The 24,087-nt window shown below is 35.5% G+C and overlaps 1 protein-coding gene across 5 annotated transcripts in view; it reads left to right on the top strand.

Moving 5' to 3' along the window:
* Positions 1-24,087, top strand: part of Zir (dedicator of cytokinesis) — a 302,289-nt gene that overhangs the window by 147,450 nt on the left and 130,752 nt on the right. For all 5 annotated transcript variants that reach the window (XM_069836641.1, XM_069836643.1, XM_069836642.1 and 2 more), the window contains 4 exons: positions 2,084-2,223; positions 11,449-11,625; positions 14,226-14,352; positions 21,925-22,115. In XM_069836641.1, the coding sequence (XP_069692742.1) occupies positions 2,084-2,223; positions 11,449-11,625; positions 14,226-14,352; positions 21,925-22,115 (635 nt within the window). The remainder of the gene's footprint in view (positions 1-2,083; positions 2,224-11,448; positions 11,626-14,225; positions 14,353-21,924; positions 22,116-24,087) is intronic.

The following is a 24,087-nucleotide window of genomic DNA, read 5'->3' on the forward strand; positions in this document are numbered from 1 at the left end:
AACTAATAAATTAAGTAAAAGTTAAAATAAAAAAAATAATAATTTTACCATACCAGGAGGCGAACTCACAACCTCTGGTACGGATGTCAGACTTCTTACCATTGGGCCACACACTGCTCGTAAGGTTTACTACATTATAGGCAGACGACTTTCAATGAAGAGAGACCACAGCACTGCCTTGCAGTGGGTTATGTTTACACGAATGAACCGCATGATAGAACTTAGCATTTCTATCGACCAAGAGTCAGCCCATTCTTTTTGCCGCTAAGTGTACATCTAAAAAAGAAACAGTAATGGTTTACTGCACACGAACTTTTTTCTAATGCGAAATTTTAATATCTCCCGCTTCCATAAAGCAGTATCATTTCTAAATAAATTTCTGATTGTGTGATTTTCGAAACGGGGTAAAAGACTCCCAGTTTCTAATAATCGTTGAGAAACCGCTACAAATGTTCACTGATTAGGTAACCTTTTTTGCGGAAAATGTTGACGGTACATCCTTCTTGCCGCACCTAAATTACGACGACTTTCTCCATAAATTAATAACATATGGTATTCCTAAACTGTGAATGGCATTATAAGTTGATTATCGAATACCTGTACTAGGAACTGCCATCTGCTCGGCAGGAGACCTATGGACAGGGAGTTTGAAATCAGCTGTGCTGTACATCTGTGCAGAGTAAATCCTGCTGAACGTTGCCATGTCTCTAATGCCAGAATATTAACAAATTTAAGCATGCATTATTATTTAATTTCACGAAAACGTAATAGAACACACAAATATTTAAAGTAATATTAACACTTTGCTAGATGTACCTACAGATGTAACTGTTTTCGTAATTTTACTAATGATATAGGCAGTATAACGCAAATAAAATAAGGAAAGAAATATTTTTTTCTGGGAAAACTAATAAGTTTTGACCTTATGTTGCATGAATATTTTTTGATCCTGTAGACTAGTGGTTGTCAGCAGTCGCTGAAATGGGTATAGTGCATGGAGGGTAAGGAAATATGCTCTGTCATGCACAAGGGGTAGGGAGACAGCATACCCACCAGCAGCCACGAATGCACGCTAGGGCAGTGTCTTGTCCACGAGTAAGAGACGCTAGCCCGAGGGTGCAGTGTTCTGATGACTGCTACTGTAGACTGTCCCCGATGACTGTGAAAAGGACGGCACTTATATCCCTTACACTCTGTATATAAATTGACGTGAAATGCATGAATGTTGCAAGCAGCAAAATGGCCTTCTGAACCATTTATTTTGGGAAAACCGTGTTCTCTCACACACTGTTAAAGAAGAGAACAACTAAACAAACATTAGAGAATATAGCAGGGCAGGAGATGTTAAGTTACTTTTGAGTAAGCTAAGTATTACTGAACAACATCCTGCAATGCCATGTCAGCAAGTGGAACCAATGTAAATAACTCTGCTGTTGCTGAAGACTGAATGAAATTAAGATTGTATTATCATGATGTAAACACCATTAATGTTTTTTAGTTTATTATTTAACGACACTATATCAATTGCTCTATTATTTGGCATCAATGAGATTGGTGATGGTGAGATGAGGCCGAGGATTCGCCATAGATTACCTGATATTCGCTTTATGCTTGGAAAAACCTCGGAAAAAAAAACCCAACAAGCCCAAGTCCAAGCGGGAATCGAACCCACACTTGAGTGCAACGGCAAGTGCCTCAGCTGACTGAGGTATGCCAGTGACTCCATATAATAAATTGTTTACTTCATTAGATATCATACTGTTACTGAAACCATCCTTAAATTATTTTATTATCTTTACCTTTAGGCCATGTGACACTGTTACTACTTATTATAGTGGTGGGAGATTTTGGAAATCAGTGCCAATATACATCGTAATAACTTATGATATCTCTGTTTGAAATTATTTACTAGAAAAAAGAAAGTGATATTTAGAGTTTGCTATTTCATGGATTTAAGACACTGTGGAAATAGTCTCTTCACTTGTACTTGGAAAATTGTATGATGAATGCATTTTTTAATATAGAATAGAAGTTGGTCAAATTGTTTTAAATGGTTAATTTTTAATTGCATTTTTTATGCTAGGCCGCATACTTGTAGCTCCCACTTTGGATGATATGGAGCCACAAAGTGGAATCAATCAATCGGTGGCCATGGCAATAGCTGGGACATCATCATTTGGGCAGAAGACGAATAGTACAGAGACATATGCAACTTTCCAGCAGGTAGGCAACAGAATTTTCTGCAACATATTAAGGACATCTTACTTCCAGGAACATAAATTTTAAGATACTGAAAAAGACAAGACACTTTTGAATTCACTGAATCATTGTTGAAAATTAGGTTTACATAAGCATTAAAAGAAGCATTTCATTCACAAAAAAGTGGAATTTCACACTATGATCCTTTTTTTCAATCTTTCCATTTGGGTTGCTTCGGTAAAATTTATTTAGAAATACAAATAAAAGTTACACTACAGTAGAAGGAGAGGTGGTCAACATTCAGCCAGTGAAATCATTGCCAGCATTACAATTATTATCAATAATGTGTTACTATCAGTGGTATCAGCAGTGGCGAAGCTAAGGTGTAAATACTGGGTAGGCTGAAAAAATCTGCTTACCTTGTATCTTTTTATAGAGATGTTTATCGGCCTTTCTATCAAAATTTTTTGTGACACAGACCTCACAAGAAGATGATGACCACTCATTTCCACCCCCAAACAGAATACAGGTAAAACAATATAACTTATTTGTCTCAGAGCACCCTGTTAGTCAGGGATGTTTCTTATACCATGAAAATTGAAAATTTCTATTTTATATTCTTTCATCTGCTATTTTAATATGTAAATATGGTGTCGATTTATCTTTGTAAGCACATTTTGTTTCATACATACGTCCAACTTGAAAACTATTTCTCTTTCAATTCTACAAATAATGACCTCAATGTTCTCTCAGTATGAGCCATTTTACGCAAAATTAATATGTAACACGCACGCGCACACACACACACACACACACACACACACACACACACACACACACACACACACACACACACGGACCACTGAATTGACAGTTATGTGGAAAAAGACAAACACACTAAGACGATGGTACCAAAAAACAAAAAATAATTAGGAATTGAGAGAACAGCGAAAAACGCAATATATATGGCAGAAAAGAAGAGTACAAGAAAACCATAAGAAAAGAAAAAAACAGAATCATGGAAACAGTATTGTAGTCTCACACCATCGAACGATCCCTGGAATGCAGCTTATCATTTAGCAACAGGGAAAACAAGAAGCACCCCACACCTGACTACTCTAACGAAACCAGATGGCACAGCTACACTAGACCTTAACGAGGCAATGAATTGCATGCTGGATTACTTCGTCCCTGAAGACAAGGAAATTGAGGACAATGAATATCACAAAATTGTAAGAACAGAAAACATCAGCTATACAGCAACTCAGAACGACCGAGAATTCACACAAGGAGAAATAAAATACGTCTTAGGAAGAATGGATCCAAGAAAGACACCTTGAGGAGATGGAATCACGAGTAAGATCTTACTTAAAGTTTTTGAAAGCTTTCCAAAATATATGAATGCCATTTATAACAGTTATCTAACAAGTGATAACTTCCCTAAGCAATGAAAAAGAGCTATAATAATACCTATAGTGAAGCCAGGAAAGGAAAATAGCTCAGAGACCGCAAAATTCCTCCCAATCAGTTTATTGAATACAGAAGGGAAAATGCTAGAGAAACATTTAATCAACAAAATATCACGTCATGTGTACACAACAAATTTAGTTAATGGCAGTCAATATGGCTTTACACCACAAAAGAGTACTACAGATGCAGCAATGGCAGTGAAAGACTATGTTGAAGTAAACAAGGAGCGGACAGACTGTGGTGTGGGAGCCTTCGATGCAGCCTGATGGCCTAATATACTGAAGAGCCTGAGAGAATTCAACTGTCCAAGCAGTTTTCTTCCTTCTTGAGGCATGTTAGAAATCCCCAAATAGATGTATGATGTACCACCATCAGACGCTGAAAATGTTTGTGCCAGCACTCTACATAGTTGTTTGTATGCTGCGTACCTTCCAACCTGGTGGTACATGCCTTCGTCATCTCTCCGTGCTTCTGACATAGTTCATTTGTAAATGAGTAACTAGGTCGTCAATTTGCTCATCTATTTGTTCACTTATATTTGAGGAGCATCGTTTCAAACCATATTATGTCCACAAAACAAAATTTTACAGAAACAACGAAAAACTGATTACTCCTAATCTGGGTAACTTTTCATGAAATGAAAAATGTGAAGTTATTATGCTTGAGGCGTACATCTAGGAACCTGAAAAAATGAAATCACTTTTCAATTGTGTTCTTGAAATTGAAGGAAAATGTGTTGGACTTAATACGTTTTGATCCAATAATCATACTAATGTACGTAATCAAAAACCCTTAATGAGACAAATACATAAAATAAGCAGTCATTATTGTTATTATTAAAGAAAAACTTCATCTGTTAATATAAAATTACAATTTCCACATTAAACATTGTGATATACAGGGTGTTCATAACTTTTCCTGGTGTCATAGCGTCTTTAATGAGATAAATGTATGCATAAAAAGCATTATTATTGTTATTATTCAATAAAACATTATTTTGTTAATACAAAAAATAATCGACATATTAAACAAATTTTGATGTAGGTCTACAGGGTGTTCATAACATCCATCTGGCTGGTTTCATGGTGTTTGAATCTATTTCACATTTTCTCGAATCCTCCTCCTTCTTGTAAACGGCCATAAGTTGCCATACTACCATTGTCCTCATTGCCAGTTACCACAGCATCTGCAGTGATGATGCTAGCAAAGAAATCAAAATCTTCTATGCTCCTTCAATCATCCCCAAAACGTTTGCTTAATAAATTATTCACATCAGTCTTCTTTTCTTCATCCAGACTGCTGAATGGTGCAATGACTGATGGTTCAGGAAGAAGACGCATTCTTTTCCCCTTTTTTAAAATGAGACTGAAAATCTTGGATGGGTCATCACAGTGATATGTTGGCTCCATTTTTATCTTAACTGTAACAGTTTCGTTTTTGATTGACTTCCGTAACACAATTCGTTTAATGTCACTGATACCACCCATCTTTTTAAAATGTTCGCCGAGTGATTTTGCAGTCTCTTACACACCATTCCCCACCTAAAATATGAACGAAACCTACAGATTTATAAATACTGCCATAGTCTTTAGATATCAGAATCTCAGATTTCCTTCGAAGGTGTTTTTTCAAAACTCTAAAGGCTCTGTCAGAGGGGAGGAATGAGTGGCCTCTTACCGGAAAAATCAGTGTTGCGTTCTTTAACTGCCGAGGAGTTTTTTTTAAGAAGAAAGAAAATGAAAGCATGTACAACTGAGCATTCTCATTTTGCCCTCCGCAGCCATCTGCAAAAAGCCTTAAGCTATTATTATCAGGAGGGAACTCAAACTTTTCCAGAAAATCACAAAGGCCTGAAGCAAACTCAACAGAGCCTCTGCCAGCTTGATCTTCTGTCCAGACATAGAAGTATGGTTTTTATTTTCTCTATCTGTTATAAAATCAGTTCTCAAGCAAAAAACTGTATTGTCCGTATTTAATATGTAGAATTGTCGAGAAAAATGCACCAGATTGTCAGTATAAAAACATAAGAAAGTAATTAATTAATTTTATTTATACCAATTCTATAACATGAATATTGGATGTAATACGCTATGAAACAGACACTATGAAGGACTGAATACGATTTGAAACAACCGTTACTTTTAAGCAGTCATTTACACTGTTAGCGAATACGATTTGATACAATCAGATTTCATAGCATGAAAGATCGCATCCAAAACTACACGAAAATGTATCAAACTCAATTTTGTCCACCGGTGGACATAATACGATTTGAAACGATGCTCCTCATTTGTGAAGACATCTTCAGTATCGTCAAGAGGGATGAAAGGCAGGGCCATAATAGCAGTTACATCTTGCCTGACAGAGCTGCCAATCTCATCGTAATGTCTTCTGAGACCAAGGTCATTTACACATCTCCAGACAATTTGATTGTATTGAAATAAATGTCCCTTGACATCGGCTTCAAGAAATGATCGTCTAGCTGAGTTCATGTTTGCATCATAAATGAGAGCCCTTGGCGGCAAATTGATACTTGACCTGAGCATAGCATAAGCTCTTAAATAGGTTTGCTCAGTTAGTCGAAATGTTAAGGAGAATACTAATGGAAAGACATAACCTAGGTATCTCCTGTGAATGGTGAATAATTGTGTGAAGGACTGGAATGCACACTTAAATGTGCCATCTGAAAACAACATATCACTTATAGTTTACAATTACCACAGTTACTTACTTACAAATGGCTTTCAAGAAACCCGCAGGTTTATTGCCGCTCTTACATAAGCCCGCCATCGGTCCCTATCTTGTGCAAGATTAATCCAGTTTCTATCATCATATCCCATCTCCCTCAAATCCATTTTAATATTATCCTCCCATCTACGTCTCGGCCTCCCCAAAGGTCTTTTTCCCTCTGGTCTCCCAACGAACACTATATGCATTTCTGGATTCACCCATACATGTTACATGCCCTGCCCATTTCAAACGTTTGGATTTAATGTTCCTAATTATGTAAGGTGAAGAATACAATGCAAGCAGTTCTGCGTTGTGTAACTTCCTCCATTCTCCTGTAACTTCATCCCTTTTTAACCCCAAATATTTTCCTAAGAACCTTATTCTCAAACGCCCTTAATCTCTGTTCTTCTCTCAAAGTGAGAGTCCAAGTTTCACAACCATACAGAACAACCAGTAATATAACTGTTTTATAAATTCTAACTTTCAGATTTTTTGACAGCAGACTAGATGACAAAAGCTTCTCAACCGAATAATAACAGGCATTTTCCATATTTATTCTGCATTTAATTTCCTCCCGAGTGTCATTTATATTTGTTACTGTTGCTCCAAGATATTTGAATTTTTTCCACCTCTTCGAAAGATAAATCTCCAATTTTTATATTTCCATTTTGTACAATATTCTGGTCACGAGATATAATCATGTATTTCATCTTTTGGGGATTTACGTCAAAACCTATTGCTTTGCTTGCTTCAAGTAAAATTTCCGTGTTTTCCCTAATCATTTGTGGATTTTTTCCTAACATATTCACGTCATCTGCATAGACAAGAAGCTGATGTAACCCGTTCAATTCTAAACCCTCTGTGTTATCCTGAACTTTCCTAATGGCGTATTCTAGAGCAGTGGTCCCCAACTCAGAGCACTGTGTCGTCATCAAGCCTTGCCCGCTTGCCTGCGGAAAGTCGTAACAGGACAGGTAAGACATTCAGCGGCGGGACCACAATATGAATTTACTGCATAGGTTTATGATTGTTTTCTGATGAAAAAAAGATACGGGCTGAATAGAAATAACTGAATAAACTATCTTAAGTAATTTGAAGAAAAACATTGTAGCCTATTTTCAACAAAGTTAGAAGTTAATAAATTTATAATTAATTTTACAAATGTAATACACATTTCATGTTAATCATTCGGGTAATGCATGACAATTAATGTAAATGTGTAAACTGCTTCTGTTAAGGAAAATGTTGAACAAAACATATAAAAACCCTAGGAATAGTAATGCAGAAATTTAACTCCATTCAGTCCACTCAACACTGGCATTAGCACTGATTTTTCGGGATTTGTTTAATTCTCTTTTCCCTCAGCAATTTCTCAACGTTTGGAACTATTCTTTATATAGTGCATAATGTGACAGCACATTTTAAGTTGTGATCCGATACTTGGCTTCCATGACATGGCTTGTTTATCTTCATCATAGGAAAAAAATTACTGTTCGCACAGATAAGTGAATCCGAAAATGGATGTCTGTACAATTGGGGAAATCTAAGACATGGAAAGTTCATATAAAAGTCAGATAACTTCTTTTGTTTTGATATTTGTCCTTCAATTCCCTATCGTAAAGTAAATCAATAAGTTCTAATTACAAATAATAATCGAAAATCAAAGTGAAAATTTTCCTTGTCTTTAAATCTCGAATCAAATTCCTGGTGCAGATCGTCATGATGTGTGAATATATTCTTTGAAATCCAAAGTCTTAAGAAACTAGTATGCCTATATTGTTGTTAATTTTGAAAAGTGTGCTGTAACTTATCCTTTTAGTTAAGCTAACGTTCCATAATTAGAGGTGGTTTCATATTAAACGCCTTCACTCTGTCATATAATTGTGTAATAATCTTGTTGTTACCTTGTAGAAAACAATTTAAAGCATTCAGATAATTCCATTAAGAAGGCAAGTTCACAAATCCATTTTTTCATTTTTCACTTATGATACAGACTTTTCTTCTTTCTCCGTGAACGATGATGTTTCCTCCCTCAGTTCAAAGAACCTATTCAGTAATTTGCCACGACTTAGTCACCGTACTTTACTATAATATGACAGATCGCCATACTCGCAATTGCATTCATCAAGAAATTCTTAAATTAACAATGAGCAAGACTTTTCGATATAATTGTATTGGTGGTTTTTCCAACTGGGCTACATCTATAACACCATTTTGATTTGTTTTGCACATGAATTCTGTTGGTGTATAAAGCAGTGAATAGAAATAACTTCATGGGATACATTAATGCTTTTCACTTCGTCCCTTAGATTCCTTATTACACCCGTTTTACTTTCAACTATGGAAGGAGCACCATTGGTTGCCAAGGATATAAGTTTATTCCAAGGAAGTCCAAGATAATTTCTACAGCCTCTACATGAAAATATCAGTACCAGTAGTAGTATCCCTTATGAGAACAATATATAAAAGCTCTCCTTAATCTGAAGGTTTTCAATAACGCCTCTTACAAAAATCACCAGTTGGGGATTATCGCTTACATAAGCATTTTCATCTACTGCCAAAGAACAACAAATGACAGACTGACAAATAATTACTAGTTGCACCTGAATGTCCTCGGCTAGACCTCAGATGGGATGCATCACGGTGGAAGGAGACAAGCTGATAGATTCAAACTCCTACACTTGTTGTGAGAAGTTCTTCAGTTGTAATTAAACATTCTTCAAATTTTCAATCTTTAAAAGGTTTATAATTTCGTACTATTACAAGTGAAATTTTATAACTGAGTCGCACAGCCAATTCACTAACATTGTGATTTTAAACAACTTCTAGCTCATTTTCCTTCAATTGTTGAATTAATGCTACACGCTCTTCTCTTCATATCTGCCATATTCGTTACTGTGAGTTGAATAATGTATCTGTAAGTTGTATTTCTTCAGTGTGGCCTACGTTTTGAAGTGTTTTCTGCTCCTCACAACTCTTGTTTAAATGAATGGCAAGAACCTCCTCTGTTCACTACAATGCAACATTACAAACTGGTCCTCTGCCCGGTACAGTAAGCACTGCCCACACCCATTCATACGCGAGTTGATGATCACTGTTCTAGAGCAAAGTTAAAAAGTAAAGGTGATAGTGCATCACCTTGCTTTAGCCTGCAGTGAATTGGAAAAGCTTCAGACAGAAGCTGGCGTATATGGACTCTGCTGTAAGTTTCATTGAGACACATTTTAATTCATCGAACTAGTTTCTTGGGAATACCAAATTCAATAAGAATGTTATATAAAACTTCTCTCTTAACCAAGTCATATGCCTTTTTGAAATCTATGAATAACTGATGTACTGTATCCTTATACTTCCATTTTTTCTCCAATATCTGCCGAATACAAAAAATCTGATCAATAGTCGATCTATTACGCCTAAAACCACACTGATGATCCCCAATAATTTCATAGAACCTATAAATCTTGAATATAAATAAAATTTAATAGATAATAATTTATTACCTGTAACATGAGCACATCATGGTCTCCTAGAAAATAATTATAATCAAACACTACAAGGCCTATTTTTTACAGTTGTATTGGGTATTTATTTTACCGTTCTACAAGCTTATGAATATGTAGAAGCACCCTTCACTATTGCAGATTCTGAAAGCAAGTAATGGTCTCTTAAACCAAATTATAGTAATTTAGCAATTACTAGTTATGGAGTTAATCTTCTCAAAAGAATATTGGACAAAATTTTGTACGACGTCAACAAAAGTGATATTCCTCGAAAGTTACTACAGTTAGTCTTGTCCCCCTTCTTAAAAATGGGTACAATTATGGACTCCTATTGTTCTGGTACAATTTCCTTTTCCCAAATAGCAAGTACAAGCTTATAAATTTCGCTAGATAATGCGCTTCCACCTTTTTGTATTGTACCACAGTTACCATGAACAATTAATACGAAATTTATTGTTGAACTATTGACCTCATAAACACATTTGTGCTATATATAGACTTCTCATGGACATTTTAGCAACCATGGACATTATGACTCAGGACATTTTGGTATGGTCATTTTGGATATAGACATTTTAATCATGGACCTTACGTCTGGTAACAGTCTGTCACTGTCTGAATAGTTACAAAGCACGAAATCTGTTGCCTTCCTTCTTAGAAGTGTGGAAATTTCTTTGGCAAACCTTTCACTTTCTTTGTAGTGTATTTTTCATATTAAATATTATATTCCATTTCAAACGTTACTTTAATATCATAATGGCGCAATTACATCTGCAGAAGCATGTGAAAGGAGTAATATGATGACAGATGGTTAATTTTAGGTGCCAGCTGTACTTCCAGAGCAGGCATTTGGCCTATCCATATATATATATATATATATCTTTTTATCTTTTATTTCCGAATATTTCCATCCATCAGGTGTAAGTGTTTACAAAAGTGGCTTCAAGGATATACAGTATCCTGCTATACAATAACATTCGTGTTCATTAAACTCTGTACCCATTCTTAATATCAATATTTTTTAATCTAATGATGGGCACTTGTCATTAACCCGAGCATCCTCATCTGTGGGCAACATACCAATTATTTAGTTCGTTCAGCTGCTTTTAACATTTCCTTTGGTGCACCATGGGAGGTGAACTACATGATGACGATTAATGGAGCAATGATGGAATGCAGGTAGGGGAACTAAGTGCCATTTCTGTACACAAATTCTACTTCAACCTACAGAGATTCCAACCTGGGTTACCAGCCAATGCACTAAACCTCCCACAAACATATTAAGTTTGCAGAAATGTTAGCTTATGGAAAAGATTTCAGTCAGAACTTCAAAATATACGTAATTTTACGTGGCTTATGGCAAGAAGTAGTATTCTACAGTCCTAATTCGTTGTAAACTATACTCATTAACAACTGTGGCTCAGTCAGTCATTTTTTAACATCTACATAAAACCGTCTTTTAATATAAAGACTTTGGAGTTTAAATGTCTCTTTCTGTTGTTTCCTTTACTTGAGTTAGAGGTAAGACTTGGATATGTATATGTTTCAGAATCGCAAGTACAGTTTAAGCAGTGAAACTACTCGTAATTTACTCATCTGTTTCCTGTGGGTTATTAAAAATGTCGATAAAAATGTGATGAAACAATGGTGGACAGAGTTGCCATCACAAAGACTACATCAGTTACTAGAACTACTCAACATCTGCATATCATGTTTTGAATATAAGGTAAGTTTTTAATAAGATATCTTTACCTCCCTTTTCCTTCTAAAAGAAACAAAATATATTTTATGTTCCATATTATTATGGTATACGTATATGCACCTATTACATGCTCGAAAATGAAGTAAAATTCTTGTGAAATTAGCAAAAGATTTAGTGACTTCTATTATTTCTAGCTCTTAGAAGTTTTACACCGCCCTACTAATCACAGTCTAGTTAGTTCTGAAATATTTGCGCTAAAAAGCTTAGTATAACATGTACGCAATTGCACATATCCATAGTTGTTCAATAATTTTAAGGCATTTAGAGTCTCAATATGACGATAAAACTGTAGTATTAGGTGCAAAATACGTCACAGAATTGCTATGTGTCATCTCATTTTTTCATAAAATTTGTGCTTAGTTATGGCAGTAAGTATTTCACAATTCCCTACACAATTTTCATAGTTATAAGATAAACATGCAACCGTTATGTGTTCTACCTTGTTCTCTTCACCTAAATGAAAACTGCCAGACATTCATGTGTATAATCAAAACACGAGCATAATGTTTCATATTTGTACTAGCGCTGTATATATTGTAGTCTGATAGACCTCATATAGGCTATCTCTGTCATTATTTCATCTGCAAAGAATCATTGAAGCTGTGATACTATGCTGTAGAAATAAATAGTAGAAGCACTCAGTGTTGTGGCCAGACTTCCTCTTTCTACTCTTTTCTTGGTGCCATCCAACATCATTTGCAGTAAAGATAATTTCCTCATTTCTCTACACTCAGTGCCAGGTCATCACCCACAGGCTGCATCTTACACCATGGTTTCTCTTCAGCAGCTTTTCAGGAAAAGAATACTATTTACAAATTCGCTAGCTACAAATTGTACCACACTGTATTGATCTGCTGTCTGTTGGTCTCTAGAAAAGCCCCCTTGAACCTAAGCTCAGCAGTCTGATATTCACCACAGACCAGAATGTCTCTCTGAGTCCCATTTATATCCGAAGAACATCATCTTGACTAATATTACAGGAGGAATATCAGTATTAAGGAAAACACAACTCCATATTCAGCTAGAATATTATTTCTTGGTTTATTGTGCCATCTTCAGAATTGAATTTCCTTGGAGCTCTTCTTTCAGACACAGAATTTTAGTCCCCAGCAGCTCTTTTTGGAAAAATGAAAAGGTGGTAACCACTAGACCACCGAGATTGACGTGATGCTGTACAGTTAAGAGAATTATTTGCGATTGGTATTCTATTTGAATATTAACAAATAATAACGAATCATGAAATTGTTTTTTTTTTATCTTTTTTCCTTCATTGTTCGGTAGGCCTACACTTTTTTACTCCTATATAATCACTGATTGACTTTATAACTTCTTTACTACTGTATTTTAATATTATTACAAACACATCTTAACACACAGACAAGGCAAACAAATACAACTTAACATGTGTATACAAACTATCATGCAATAGTTGCAACGACTTTTACATTGGAAGAGCATTTCAAACACGTTACAAGCAACATGTCACAGCCATAACCAAATCACACAACAATTCAACCTACGCAGAACACATCGCAAACTCCAGTCACAACTATAGCAACATAAACACTGACATGAAAATACTACACATCCAGCCTAAAAACCAGAAACTTGACACTCTAGAACAATATGAAATTTACAAACATACAAAAACACACCCACACCACATCCTGAACACTCGACTGAATTTCAAAACATACACCCTTTTCGATACAACCATGAACATACCCGCCACAACAGGAAACCAGAAGATAATGCTGGACCTCACTAGACTTCGGACAATGACAGACACCACATCGAAACTAGTCAGCCAGGTAATTTTTATAATATTAATACAGTAAAGAAGTTATTATGTTAATCAGTGTTTTTTATCTTAATGACACAAAGTGAAGAGGTCCATTTGAAGTAGCAACTTTGGACGAATTAAATTGTACCAGAAAACTGAAGTTTCTGAATATATATGTAATTTATTATAATAAATTTGTTATTGTGCTCTAAAAGGTGATGTTAAAAGTTTCAGCATACAGATCTGATGATATTATACAGAGCACTAATCATTATGGAAATTAATTGTGAATATTCCATTAGCTTTATGTATGACCATCTTTCAAATTGTGTTGACACTATTATTATTTGTGCATTAATTTGCTTCCCCAAAATCTCAACATTTGGTGTAAGTGATTGGTGGTGAAATTCGACAAACACGCTGTGATAACTCGAAGTTGATCAAGTATATTTTCCAAATATAGTGCCTTCAACTGTGATGAATAATAATAATAATAATAATAATAATAATAATAATAATGTATTGTTGACTTAAATGTTATTCATACATCTTGATTACACAACCTTTATCACTGTATCATTAAGGGATAAAAAATATATATTATATATTATTTTTTATCCCTTAAATGTTATCTGTTATTTCTATGCTAATAAAATTTGAGTTAAAGTTTTAATTCATTTTGCTTAAATAATAATAGATACTTTTTTGTACACTGGATTCAGAAATTCTACACATACTTCCTTGTAATTGTTTTCAATTTAAAATACTAATTTTATTTCAGGGAAAGAAAGCTATCAAACGTGGTGCACAGCAGAACTACAGGAAAACAACAGACATAAAATCTCGTTTGGAGGATGTGATATTAGGTCAGGGTTCTGCTAGAAGTGAAATGATGATGCGCCGTAAAGGTAAAGAAGCAAGACTGAATGGGCGATAAATACCTCTCATTCAGAAAATTCAAGTTTGGTTTTTATAGCTGACTATTGTAACCGTTGCTTACGAGATTATACAAGCTGGCGCATAGCACTTGAAATATGGGTCTAAAGTGGTTCCCTCGTAATGCCAATTCCGCTGCTCGGAGCGCTGTTCGGTCCTAGATATTCATAGCATAACACTTGAATTAACTATTCATCATTTAATAGGACTGCAGAAATTGTCATGACGCTCAGAGACCCACTCTCGATTGCGGTATGTGCCAGCTTGTATATAATCTCGTAAGCAACGATTGTAACAGACAATTTCCCTCCCCCCACCTAATAATTGACAGACGAAAGTCCTTTTCTACAGCAACCAGTACTAAATTCAGTTGGTGGAACTGATAATGATACAAGTCGTTTAGCTACAGCTTCTAAGGACTGGCAGTGGGTTCATAGCAACATAATCTTTAGTGTATTCCATAGTTGAGTTGGTTTAGTATCAAACTGCAGGTCCACAGATCTCGATTTAAATGTTGGGTGTAACATTTCATTCATTCATTCATTCATTCATTCATTCATTCATTCATTCATTCATTCATTCATTCGTTCATTTTAATGAATGCTTTTGTTGTTATGTTGTGGTTGTTATATTTTTGTATTTATTTATTCACATTACTATTATTGTTACTATTATTATTATCATTATTATTATTATCATCATCATCATTATTATTATTATTATTATTATTATTATTATTATTATTATTATTATATTACACATTGTATTCTTCACCTGACATAATTAGGAACATTAAATCCAGACATTTGAGATGGGCAGGGCATGTAACATGTATGGGCAAATCCAGAAAAGTATTTAGAGTGTTAGTTGGAAGGCCAGAGGGGAAAGAGACCTTTGGAGAGGCCGAGACATAGATGGGAGCAAAATATAAAAATGGATTTGAGGGATGTGGGATATGATGTTAGAGACTGAATTAATAGGGATTGATGGTGGGCTTATGTGAGGGTGGCAATGAACCTCCGGGTTCTTTAAAATCCATAAGTAAGTAAGTGTGTTGTTGTTATTATTATTATTATTATTATTATTATTATTATTATTATTATTATTATTATTTTTTTTTATTTTTTTTTTTTTTTGCATACTATATATAGATTCAGTTTATATTACTCGACAAAGGTGAGTAAAATCCCGAAGATGAGGTCACTACCACCACTGTTTACATTAAAAACAATACAGGCAGGCTACAGAGACAACTAAAGCACACTACTCTACTCATAATGGTTGCAGATGTCTTGAAATGAAGAAACGACAATTTTTTATGCTGATGACAGTTATGATGATGATGATGATGATGATGATGATGATGATGATGATGATGATGATGATGATAATATTCGGTACAGCTCCGAGTAAGTAACAGGCACATCAGTTGTTTTTGCATTTATGGCTAGGGAATCTAGCCGAACGCTCTGTATTATTTAATGAAATAACATTACACATGCATGGAATAAATCCCATTTCACTTCTGCATGAACCAATATTAGGTGCTGTCCAGAACTGTCAATTGTGTTAGCCCTTGGAATTGTATCACGTTGTCAACATTTAGATACTCTACAGTGGGTGTGAATCCACGTTTCAACCACATAGATCTATACAATAGGTCTCTGTTTTCATTTTTCTCAGTGTTCTGAAATATAACGCTCTTTGAGCTACTCTGTCACTGTACTCATCAGCAAACTACTGTTATTTTTGCATTTTTTTAATGTAGACCCCATAGACTTCACAATTTTTCGAAGTGTTTCTCTACTTCCAGAAAAACCAGTATTATAACGCAAAATGAATGCAGTTTACGCCAAGTTGGAATTTATAATGAATTTCGTAATATTCCTGGAAGTTCCTTCATAGGATACTTCTATCCATGTCGTCTATCTTAATTTTGTTAGCAGGAAATGGAGTACCTTTCGAGATGTTACCTTGCTTTCACCACTTTCTTCGTTATGGCCCTGCTTGCATATTCTACAAATAGTTGATTTACTGTAACCAGTCAATGCCACAGCTTGTTCTGTAGCTTTCTCAACAGGGATTTTTGAGCCTTGTTCTTTCTCTACATCTGCAAACTTAATAACATTATAAATATTGACATATTGATTTATTGATATAGTTCACAAGTACAAAACTTAATAATATAACAAAAGATCTATAAACAAATGTAGTTCTACATACTAAATATACAATTTCCTAGACTCATTATTTTATCGCAAATCTCAATAATTTATTGGTTCAAACTTGCACTTACATCTGGTTTTAGTGCATGTTTAAACCAATCGTGATAACCATTAAGACATTAAACCTTATTTTATCTGCTCCTTTTCACAATTTAATTGTAATTATTTAGGTCTTATTTTAATAATAACTTATTATTCCAATTAGGTGATCAGATGTCGACATACTGTAAGTCATGAACCTGAATTACCTGACTCGATACATTCTTTCATTCATTCATTCATTCATTTATTTTATTCCATAGATCTTACATGAGCAATGAAGCTTTAAGATGTGGAACATGTCAACATTTTACATTATTACAATTACAATTTTTACAAATTGTAGGTTGTCTTTATTTCTTACAATATTTCCTTGTCAGCAGAAACGTTTGCGTAACTTCAATGAAGACTACCGCATACCTGCTTAAAAGCAAACTTGACAAGTTGCTTACATAATCAACCTCAATTTAGTTTCATTATTGTGTCGCATGTACTCATTATCAATTCATTACTATTATAATGCCTACTAAATTTATTATAAATGCATTATTATTGAAATTAAGACATATTAGTAAAGCAATTTATAAAGTCAAAATTATCTTCTGAACCTTTACTAAATAATATAGCTATCTGAATACATTAATAACTACCTTAATTCTCTATTTTCAATTTTTATTATTTTAAAACCTTGACGTAATTCTATCTTATTTTCAAAACCTATCTGCTTATATAATTTAATTAATAATAAGTGTTTCTAATTTTAGGAAAATTTAGTCTTTGCTGATGCCTATCTCTTAGTAGGTAGTTTCGTTCAGTATCTATAGTTTTGATTGAATCTACTTTATTTCTGATAGAGTTTCTATTTGTCAATTTACCTCTTAATAACTGTTCGTCACCTTCTCCTACTTCATCGGTCGGTATCGCATAGCTCCTCCATATGGTAGCACTTCCTCTCGCGCACCCCGGACTACCAACGGCATGTGGCATTCTTATAAATTGCTCTTCACTTGCGCTGACTTTGCCGGTTGATCCACAATCGCTTCTCCTTGTTGAGTTTTCACTTGCGCGCCTCAGCCTACCCTCACTGGTCGTTCTCTCAGTCTGTGCCTCAGCTCCCCAAACAGCATCTTCACTGGTTCCAGCATCTTCTTCCGTACTAGGTTGTCCTTCTTCACTCTTCTTTCTTCTAAAGGGATCTGTGAAAACAGTGTTCTCTAGTTTACTTAGGTATGCTCTAATATCATTCACTCCCGTAAGCTCATCAATTCTTCTATTTGTTATTTCTGATTTCTTCTGCCCACTTGATGAGTTACTATTCTTATTAGTCCTCTCTACGCTTCTAGACTTCCTGTTTCGTGATGCACTTCTTCTGTTTACGTGTGGTGTCGATGATGCTCTATTTCCACAAGTCTCTATTTCCTTATTTCTGTTCTTGTTACCGCAACTGAATAAATCCTCAATGTTTTGATTATTTAAGGACTACATTATAAATAATACGACGAGTCTGCTCGTGAATTTTATTATTAGGCTTCTGATCCATAGCTCCCTACCCATATGTGAAAGGAAACACAACTGTACATAACATTGGTCGAGCTGTCATACATGACAGCTCTAGTATTACATAGTTCCAAGTTCCACCACGTCTCTATTCGTCTTTACTGAGTAATAACAGATTATGCTGTCTTCTGATTCCCAACCTCCATCCATCTTGACCCTTCCATAGCTCTTTCTTGATTCCTCTTAAGGTGGTACACACTTAGCAAACGAACAACAAATGAATGATGAAGGGAAACTTAGTTGTTCATTCGTTGTTTGGAGCAACGTACAAATCATCAGCAAATGGTCAGAAAACATTCACATTCGCTGATTATCCGCAATAAAGGCAGACGGAAATATAATTAAAGCAAGTGCAGCCATTGTTGTTATAGACAGTTTAACAAAAAGAAAATTAAAAAACAAAAGGCGATGGTGGCAGACGCCACTCTACGAAAGTCGCAATCAATATAGAGGCACTGACTAGCTTCATGATTTACATTGAATGGAATCGGGACAGTTTCACAACTTCTGTCGCATTTCAGAAAGAGACTTCGAAATATTACTGAACAAAATAAGGCCAAAGATTTCCAAGAAAGACACAGGCTGGCGAGAAGCAATACCTATTCAGGAAAGGCTAGCATTAACACTTCGATATCTCACTACAGGAGATTCGTATACAAGTTTAATATATTTATTCAAGGTGTCGAAATAACTGATTACCAGGATTGTTCCAGAAGTATGTACAGCTACAATTGAGAAACTGGAAGTTTTTATTAAGGTACGACTGCAAGACAGGGGAAAGTTTCAATATACGGATACCTCACTGACAATAATTAACTTAAAATACTAAAAAGAGAGATTTGTCTATGTTTATCGAATGCGCATCATGCTTACAAAAAGGCACTTTTCAGTGCCAATAATTTATTTTGTGTGCACAAGGTTGGAACTTTGTTTTTTCTGGGTGTGACTTTGTCCAAAAGGAACGACATATGTTCATATGCGAACCAAGTTGACTCATACACTTCATCACTCCCCATTCCAGATCTTTTTGTGGACTTCTGCTCCCTACAATAAACAACAAATATGTATGCACTGAAAATAAATAAACAAAAATAATTTTCAAATTTTGCATGTGTTTGACTCGCCTGCCTTGCAGCTGCACATCTTTCCAATAGCTTCCCAAACATCATGTTTTCTTACTTTATTGTGGTAAGTAGGATGCTTGGGATTCCATAAAGTTTCCTGCTCCCTATATGCATTAATAAGATTTATAACAGCATCTCCCATCCACTCCAGTTTCGACATCCTGTTGATGAAATTGAACTAAGCGCTGCATTCTGCTACGAACTACAAACTAGTGGCAAATCCCGTCCACAACGAATACCATCTTCCTTTGATGTACCGACAAGTAACAGATCACTTCCAAAGGCAAACCAAACAAACTTGTTGTTTGTCTCCCTCATTTTCTTAATCCCAACGGTATTATGTTAAATACTGTACTTGCTTTGGTAACCTTTAATTCCCTATTTTTTGTGCATAGCTATAACAGATAAGTTGTTCAGTTCTTATGTCATATGTTGAGGAGTTTGTTAAGCCCATTATTTCTCTAACCCGTTTGTTTGTAATTTTTTCCCTTCTGAGTTCTTGTGTAGCTTGTCTCCAGAAATCCAATTCTGTACTCTTTTATGCTTTTCCAGAGCTTTTTTTTCAAGGCCAGCATCCGAGCTGTACGTTATTATAGCTTTAACTATAGTATTATCCTAGTTTACCATCTTTAGTAATTTTCATCCCTAAGTATTTACTGATTAACGTTATAACTTCTTTACTGTGTTAATAAAAACTGCTAAAAAAATTAGCAGAACAAGATTTAAAATTAATTTTTTATTGAACAATGTAAATGTAGAATGTTGTCCTTAGTACAGCATGAATGTCAGACACTATATTTTATAACAAATTACTTTCCATGGCCATTTACAACCAAGTTCTTGTCAACAATGGTCATCTTACTCAATACTGCACAAAACAAAGTGAAAAATATGTTTCTTTATTCTAACAATCATGAGTCCTCACAATCTCTACATGGATTTAGTACCTCGTGTGGCCTCCATGAGCATGAAGTACTGATTGGCATCTGTGAGACATGCTTCTCACAAGCTGATGAATGTTGACTTGGGGTATATTCATCCACTCTTGATTAAGTGCCATTGCAAGCTTTTCGAGGTTCTGTGGGCTTCGATGGCATCTACGGTTGGGTCTTTCATGTTCAGTAGGATTTAAATCTGAACTAATCATTGGCCAATCCATTACAGGAATTCCATGCTCGTTCAGAAAGTTCATGGAGACGGCGACAACATGAGCTCTCACATCATGCATCAACATAAATCCAGCACCCATACATTCTGTTACAGGCAGAACATGTTGTCGCAGTATATTCTCAACATAACCAATTGCATTTAGCTGGCCAGGAATGATGGTCAGGGCAGTTTTTGTTTCTAAGCTGATGCTGGCCCAGATCATAATTGAGCCCCCATCAAACCTACAATTTCAAGAATGTTAGGTTCATCGAAATACTTTCTGTGACGTCTCCAGACATGTAATCATCCATCATAGGAAGTCAGGGAGAACCTTGATTCCTCTGTGAACAATGTCGAAGTTGCCAATTTACATGTTCCAGAGCAAATCTTAACCTTGCTTGCTTGTGATGAACCTCCAAACAAGGGGCATGTAGAGGTCTCCGAACTCTCAAAATAACTTCCCACAATCTATTCCTGACCATCTGGTCACTTACTGCTATTCCATGTACTAACCTGAGGTCGTTTTGCAGGTCACGAGGAGTGAATGTATACCGATGCAGAGCAGAAAGATCTGAAGATCTGTCTTGATTTCCAATTGTCTTTCGTTTACGTCATTGCACACGTCTCTTTTCGTACTGTCCTGATTCCCTATAACATTTGACAGCTCTATACACAACTGACACAGAGTAACGGAGTCATTGACAATCTGACGATAAGTCCAACCCTGCTGAATGATAGTGACAGCTCGTGCGACTTCAGCTTCTCTGATATCAACCATTTTGTAGTTCCTTTGCAATAACATCTGAATTAGACCACAACAATGACCATAGTCCCCGATATGTTCTAAAATGGCCATAGTCAAATGGAGAAGATCAGGCTAAATCATATTGGTTTTCAGCATGGATGGATTGCTATCCGGTGTCCTTGGACTACAATGAAGATGAAAACCAAATGTCGTGTTTCCCGAATAGAAAAGATGTTAACGCAAGTTGTGATATCATTACAGCACAGTTATTGCCTTATAACAAGAATTTATAGCAGACAAAAAACCTGCTTCACTAATTTTTTTAGCAATATGTTATAAATATTAACTGGCTGACAAGTTTCGATGTGGTGTCCGTCATTGTCCGAAGTCTAGTCAGTGACTTTAAAAGTGTTAAAAGAATGCATCCAACAATGAAGTACTAAGTATTTATTCTCTGTGATATTCGCTACAATGGCCATCTTCCTAAATTAAATCACGTTGTTGTCCACAAATATAATATCCTGTTCTGTTTATGTTAACTCCTAGGCCCTAATTTTTGTATTCTTCTGTAAGTTTTCGCATCTTGAATTTGTTTTCTAATTACTGCAATTTTTTTTTTCATAAAAATAAAAAAAATTTATTGTCGATGATACATTATTGAAACAAAATATATTTAAGTAATTTTTATGTATTTATTTAATGTAGAACGAAATCCTCCGTCTCCTGGTTGGCCTGGAGACCGCCTGCGGTGGCGGAAGGAACAAATGGCTTATCGCCCAACATCTGAAATTCCTGAACGGCCACGAGCAGAGATTGAAACAGATGCACATATTGAAGGCAATCTTGCAACAGAAGTCAGTTTTATCATTTTGGATACTTTGGAAAGGATTGTGCAGGTAATTGTCAGTTATGCGAATTAGAAGATTTAGCTCTAGATTTCTATGAGGATATATTTTTAGTATCCCCGCCATCTGAAATGATTTGACTGCTTCTATGTTCTTCTAAAGTAGTTGGTCGATTTTGTTATTATTCATTATTTACATATCAAAGTGTGTTAACACATTGCAGTCTTCTGGGTTAATTTCCAGTTTATGGGGTGCGCAATATGGGCCATTTGTGCCTACATGCTATAGGTAGTAAGTATTCTACACCCTTAATGAATTCAGACGAAAAAGAAGAAAAGTATTTACACGTTGATTTGCATGATAAATATTCACATAAAACATTATATTCCTGAAAATAAAAGTTCAAAATTTTAAGCCCTTGTGTTAAAGCACTAAAATATGGAGTCTGTAGTGGTATTTCTCTTTATTTTCACCTTGAATTTCTGAAGCAGTAAGTGCGCAGGAATAATACCCCAGCACAGCATAATACCCCAGGAATAATACCCCAGAGGCAGAAAGAAATGCAACAGTTACAGAAGACTTCAAAATTCCCAGTGCTTCTTGTCTTTCAATACTCAATGGTACGCCATACCAGCACCTGATCCTCTCTCAGCTGCTCAAAAGAAATTTGTAAAACTGATTGTGAGAAATGAATCATAAAAATGCCAGTAAATGTTGCTGCAGTATGTTATGAAAAAACTCTATAATTAAGTTGGTACATCTCTTACAAAATATTCAATATCCTGATTTCGTTTTATTTTCTTCTATTGTTGGTGAATGCATTCTACTGTAAATGCAATTTTTTATGTTCCATAGTCATTTGTTTTCTACTATTTGGCCTCTTGAAACCTGTTGAGATGTAAGTGATAGGTTGAGCATATTTACCACAGTAAATAAGAAAATAAAACTTGAGAACACAAAAAATGCACCATGCCATGAAGGCACTTGGGGGCATGGAGGTAGAGCTCCGTGATATCTTGATCTCTGCACTAGAATGAGGTGGTGTGATCTGCACCATGCCATGAAGACACTTGGAGGCATGGAGGTAGAGCTCCGTGATATCTTGATCTCTTCACTAGAATGAGGTGGTGTGATCTGCACCATGCCATGAAGACACTTGGAGGCATGGAGGTAGAGCTCCATGTTCGTGTAAGTGTAGTGTAGGGAATGGGTGAGGATGATGCTGAAGGTAAGGAAGGGAGAAGGGGAAACCCAGTGCCAGCACGTAGCCTACTCCTGTCGAATAGCACCAAGGGGGGCCACCAGGTTTAACGTCCCCATCCGACGGACGAATCACTATTAACAGTGACATATGCCTTCCCTTCGTATGCACTGCAGAGAGATGTGGAATTTAACCCAGGCATATAGGTGCACAATTTAGTGATTAGAATTTGTGCACCACCATCTCTCCTAGTCCCAAGGTAGAAATTTTACCAGAAAATATCTGACCCCGCCGGGAATTGAACCCAGGCCGGCTAATCTGGAGGCAGACACGCTACCATAGAGCTAACTTGGTGGACTAGAACATAAAGTTATATGGCCCAAAAATTAGCATAGAGAAAATGGTACTTAACTGCATTAAGCAATTCTGGGAAAAAAGAAAAACATAAAAGTTTGTGGAAAATTTGATATGTTTGGGTATGAAATTGCTTATAATAGAAGAATTCAATTTGGAATAAGCAAAAGGACACTTGGGGAATTATTTTAACAGAAAAATTGAAAGAGCAAGTGCATGCTAGATATATTCTTAGGAAGAGAAATAGATCAAAGTTATATGATATCTAGGAATTTGCTAGAGTCAAGCTAGTGATTTAAGTGATTTAGTTATGTATGAATTATTGTGATATTTTTAGACTCTATTTAAAAAGCTTTATTAAATGTGCAGTTTAATATTTTGTGAAATGGGTTCTGGTATTTAGTATGCAATCTTTGGTGTCGAAAAGTGCTCTGTTTTCTCCTTCATACAGAACAACACGAGTAATAA

The sequence above is a fragment of the Periplaneta americana genome, chromosome 10, assembly GCF_040183065.1.
Source record: "Periplaneta americana isolate PAMFEO1 chromosome 10, P.americana_PAMFEO1_priV1, whole genome shotgun sequence".
Classification (NCBI taxonomy): Eukaryota; Metazoa; Arthropoda; class Insecta; order Blattodea; family Blattidae; genus Periplaneta; species Periplaneta americana.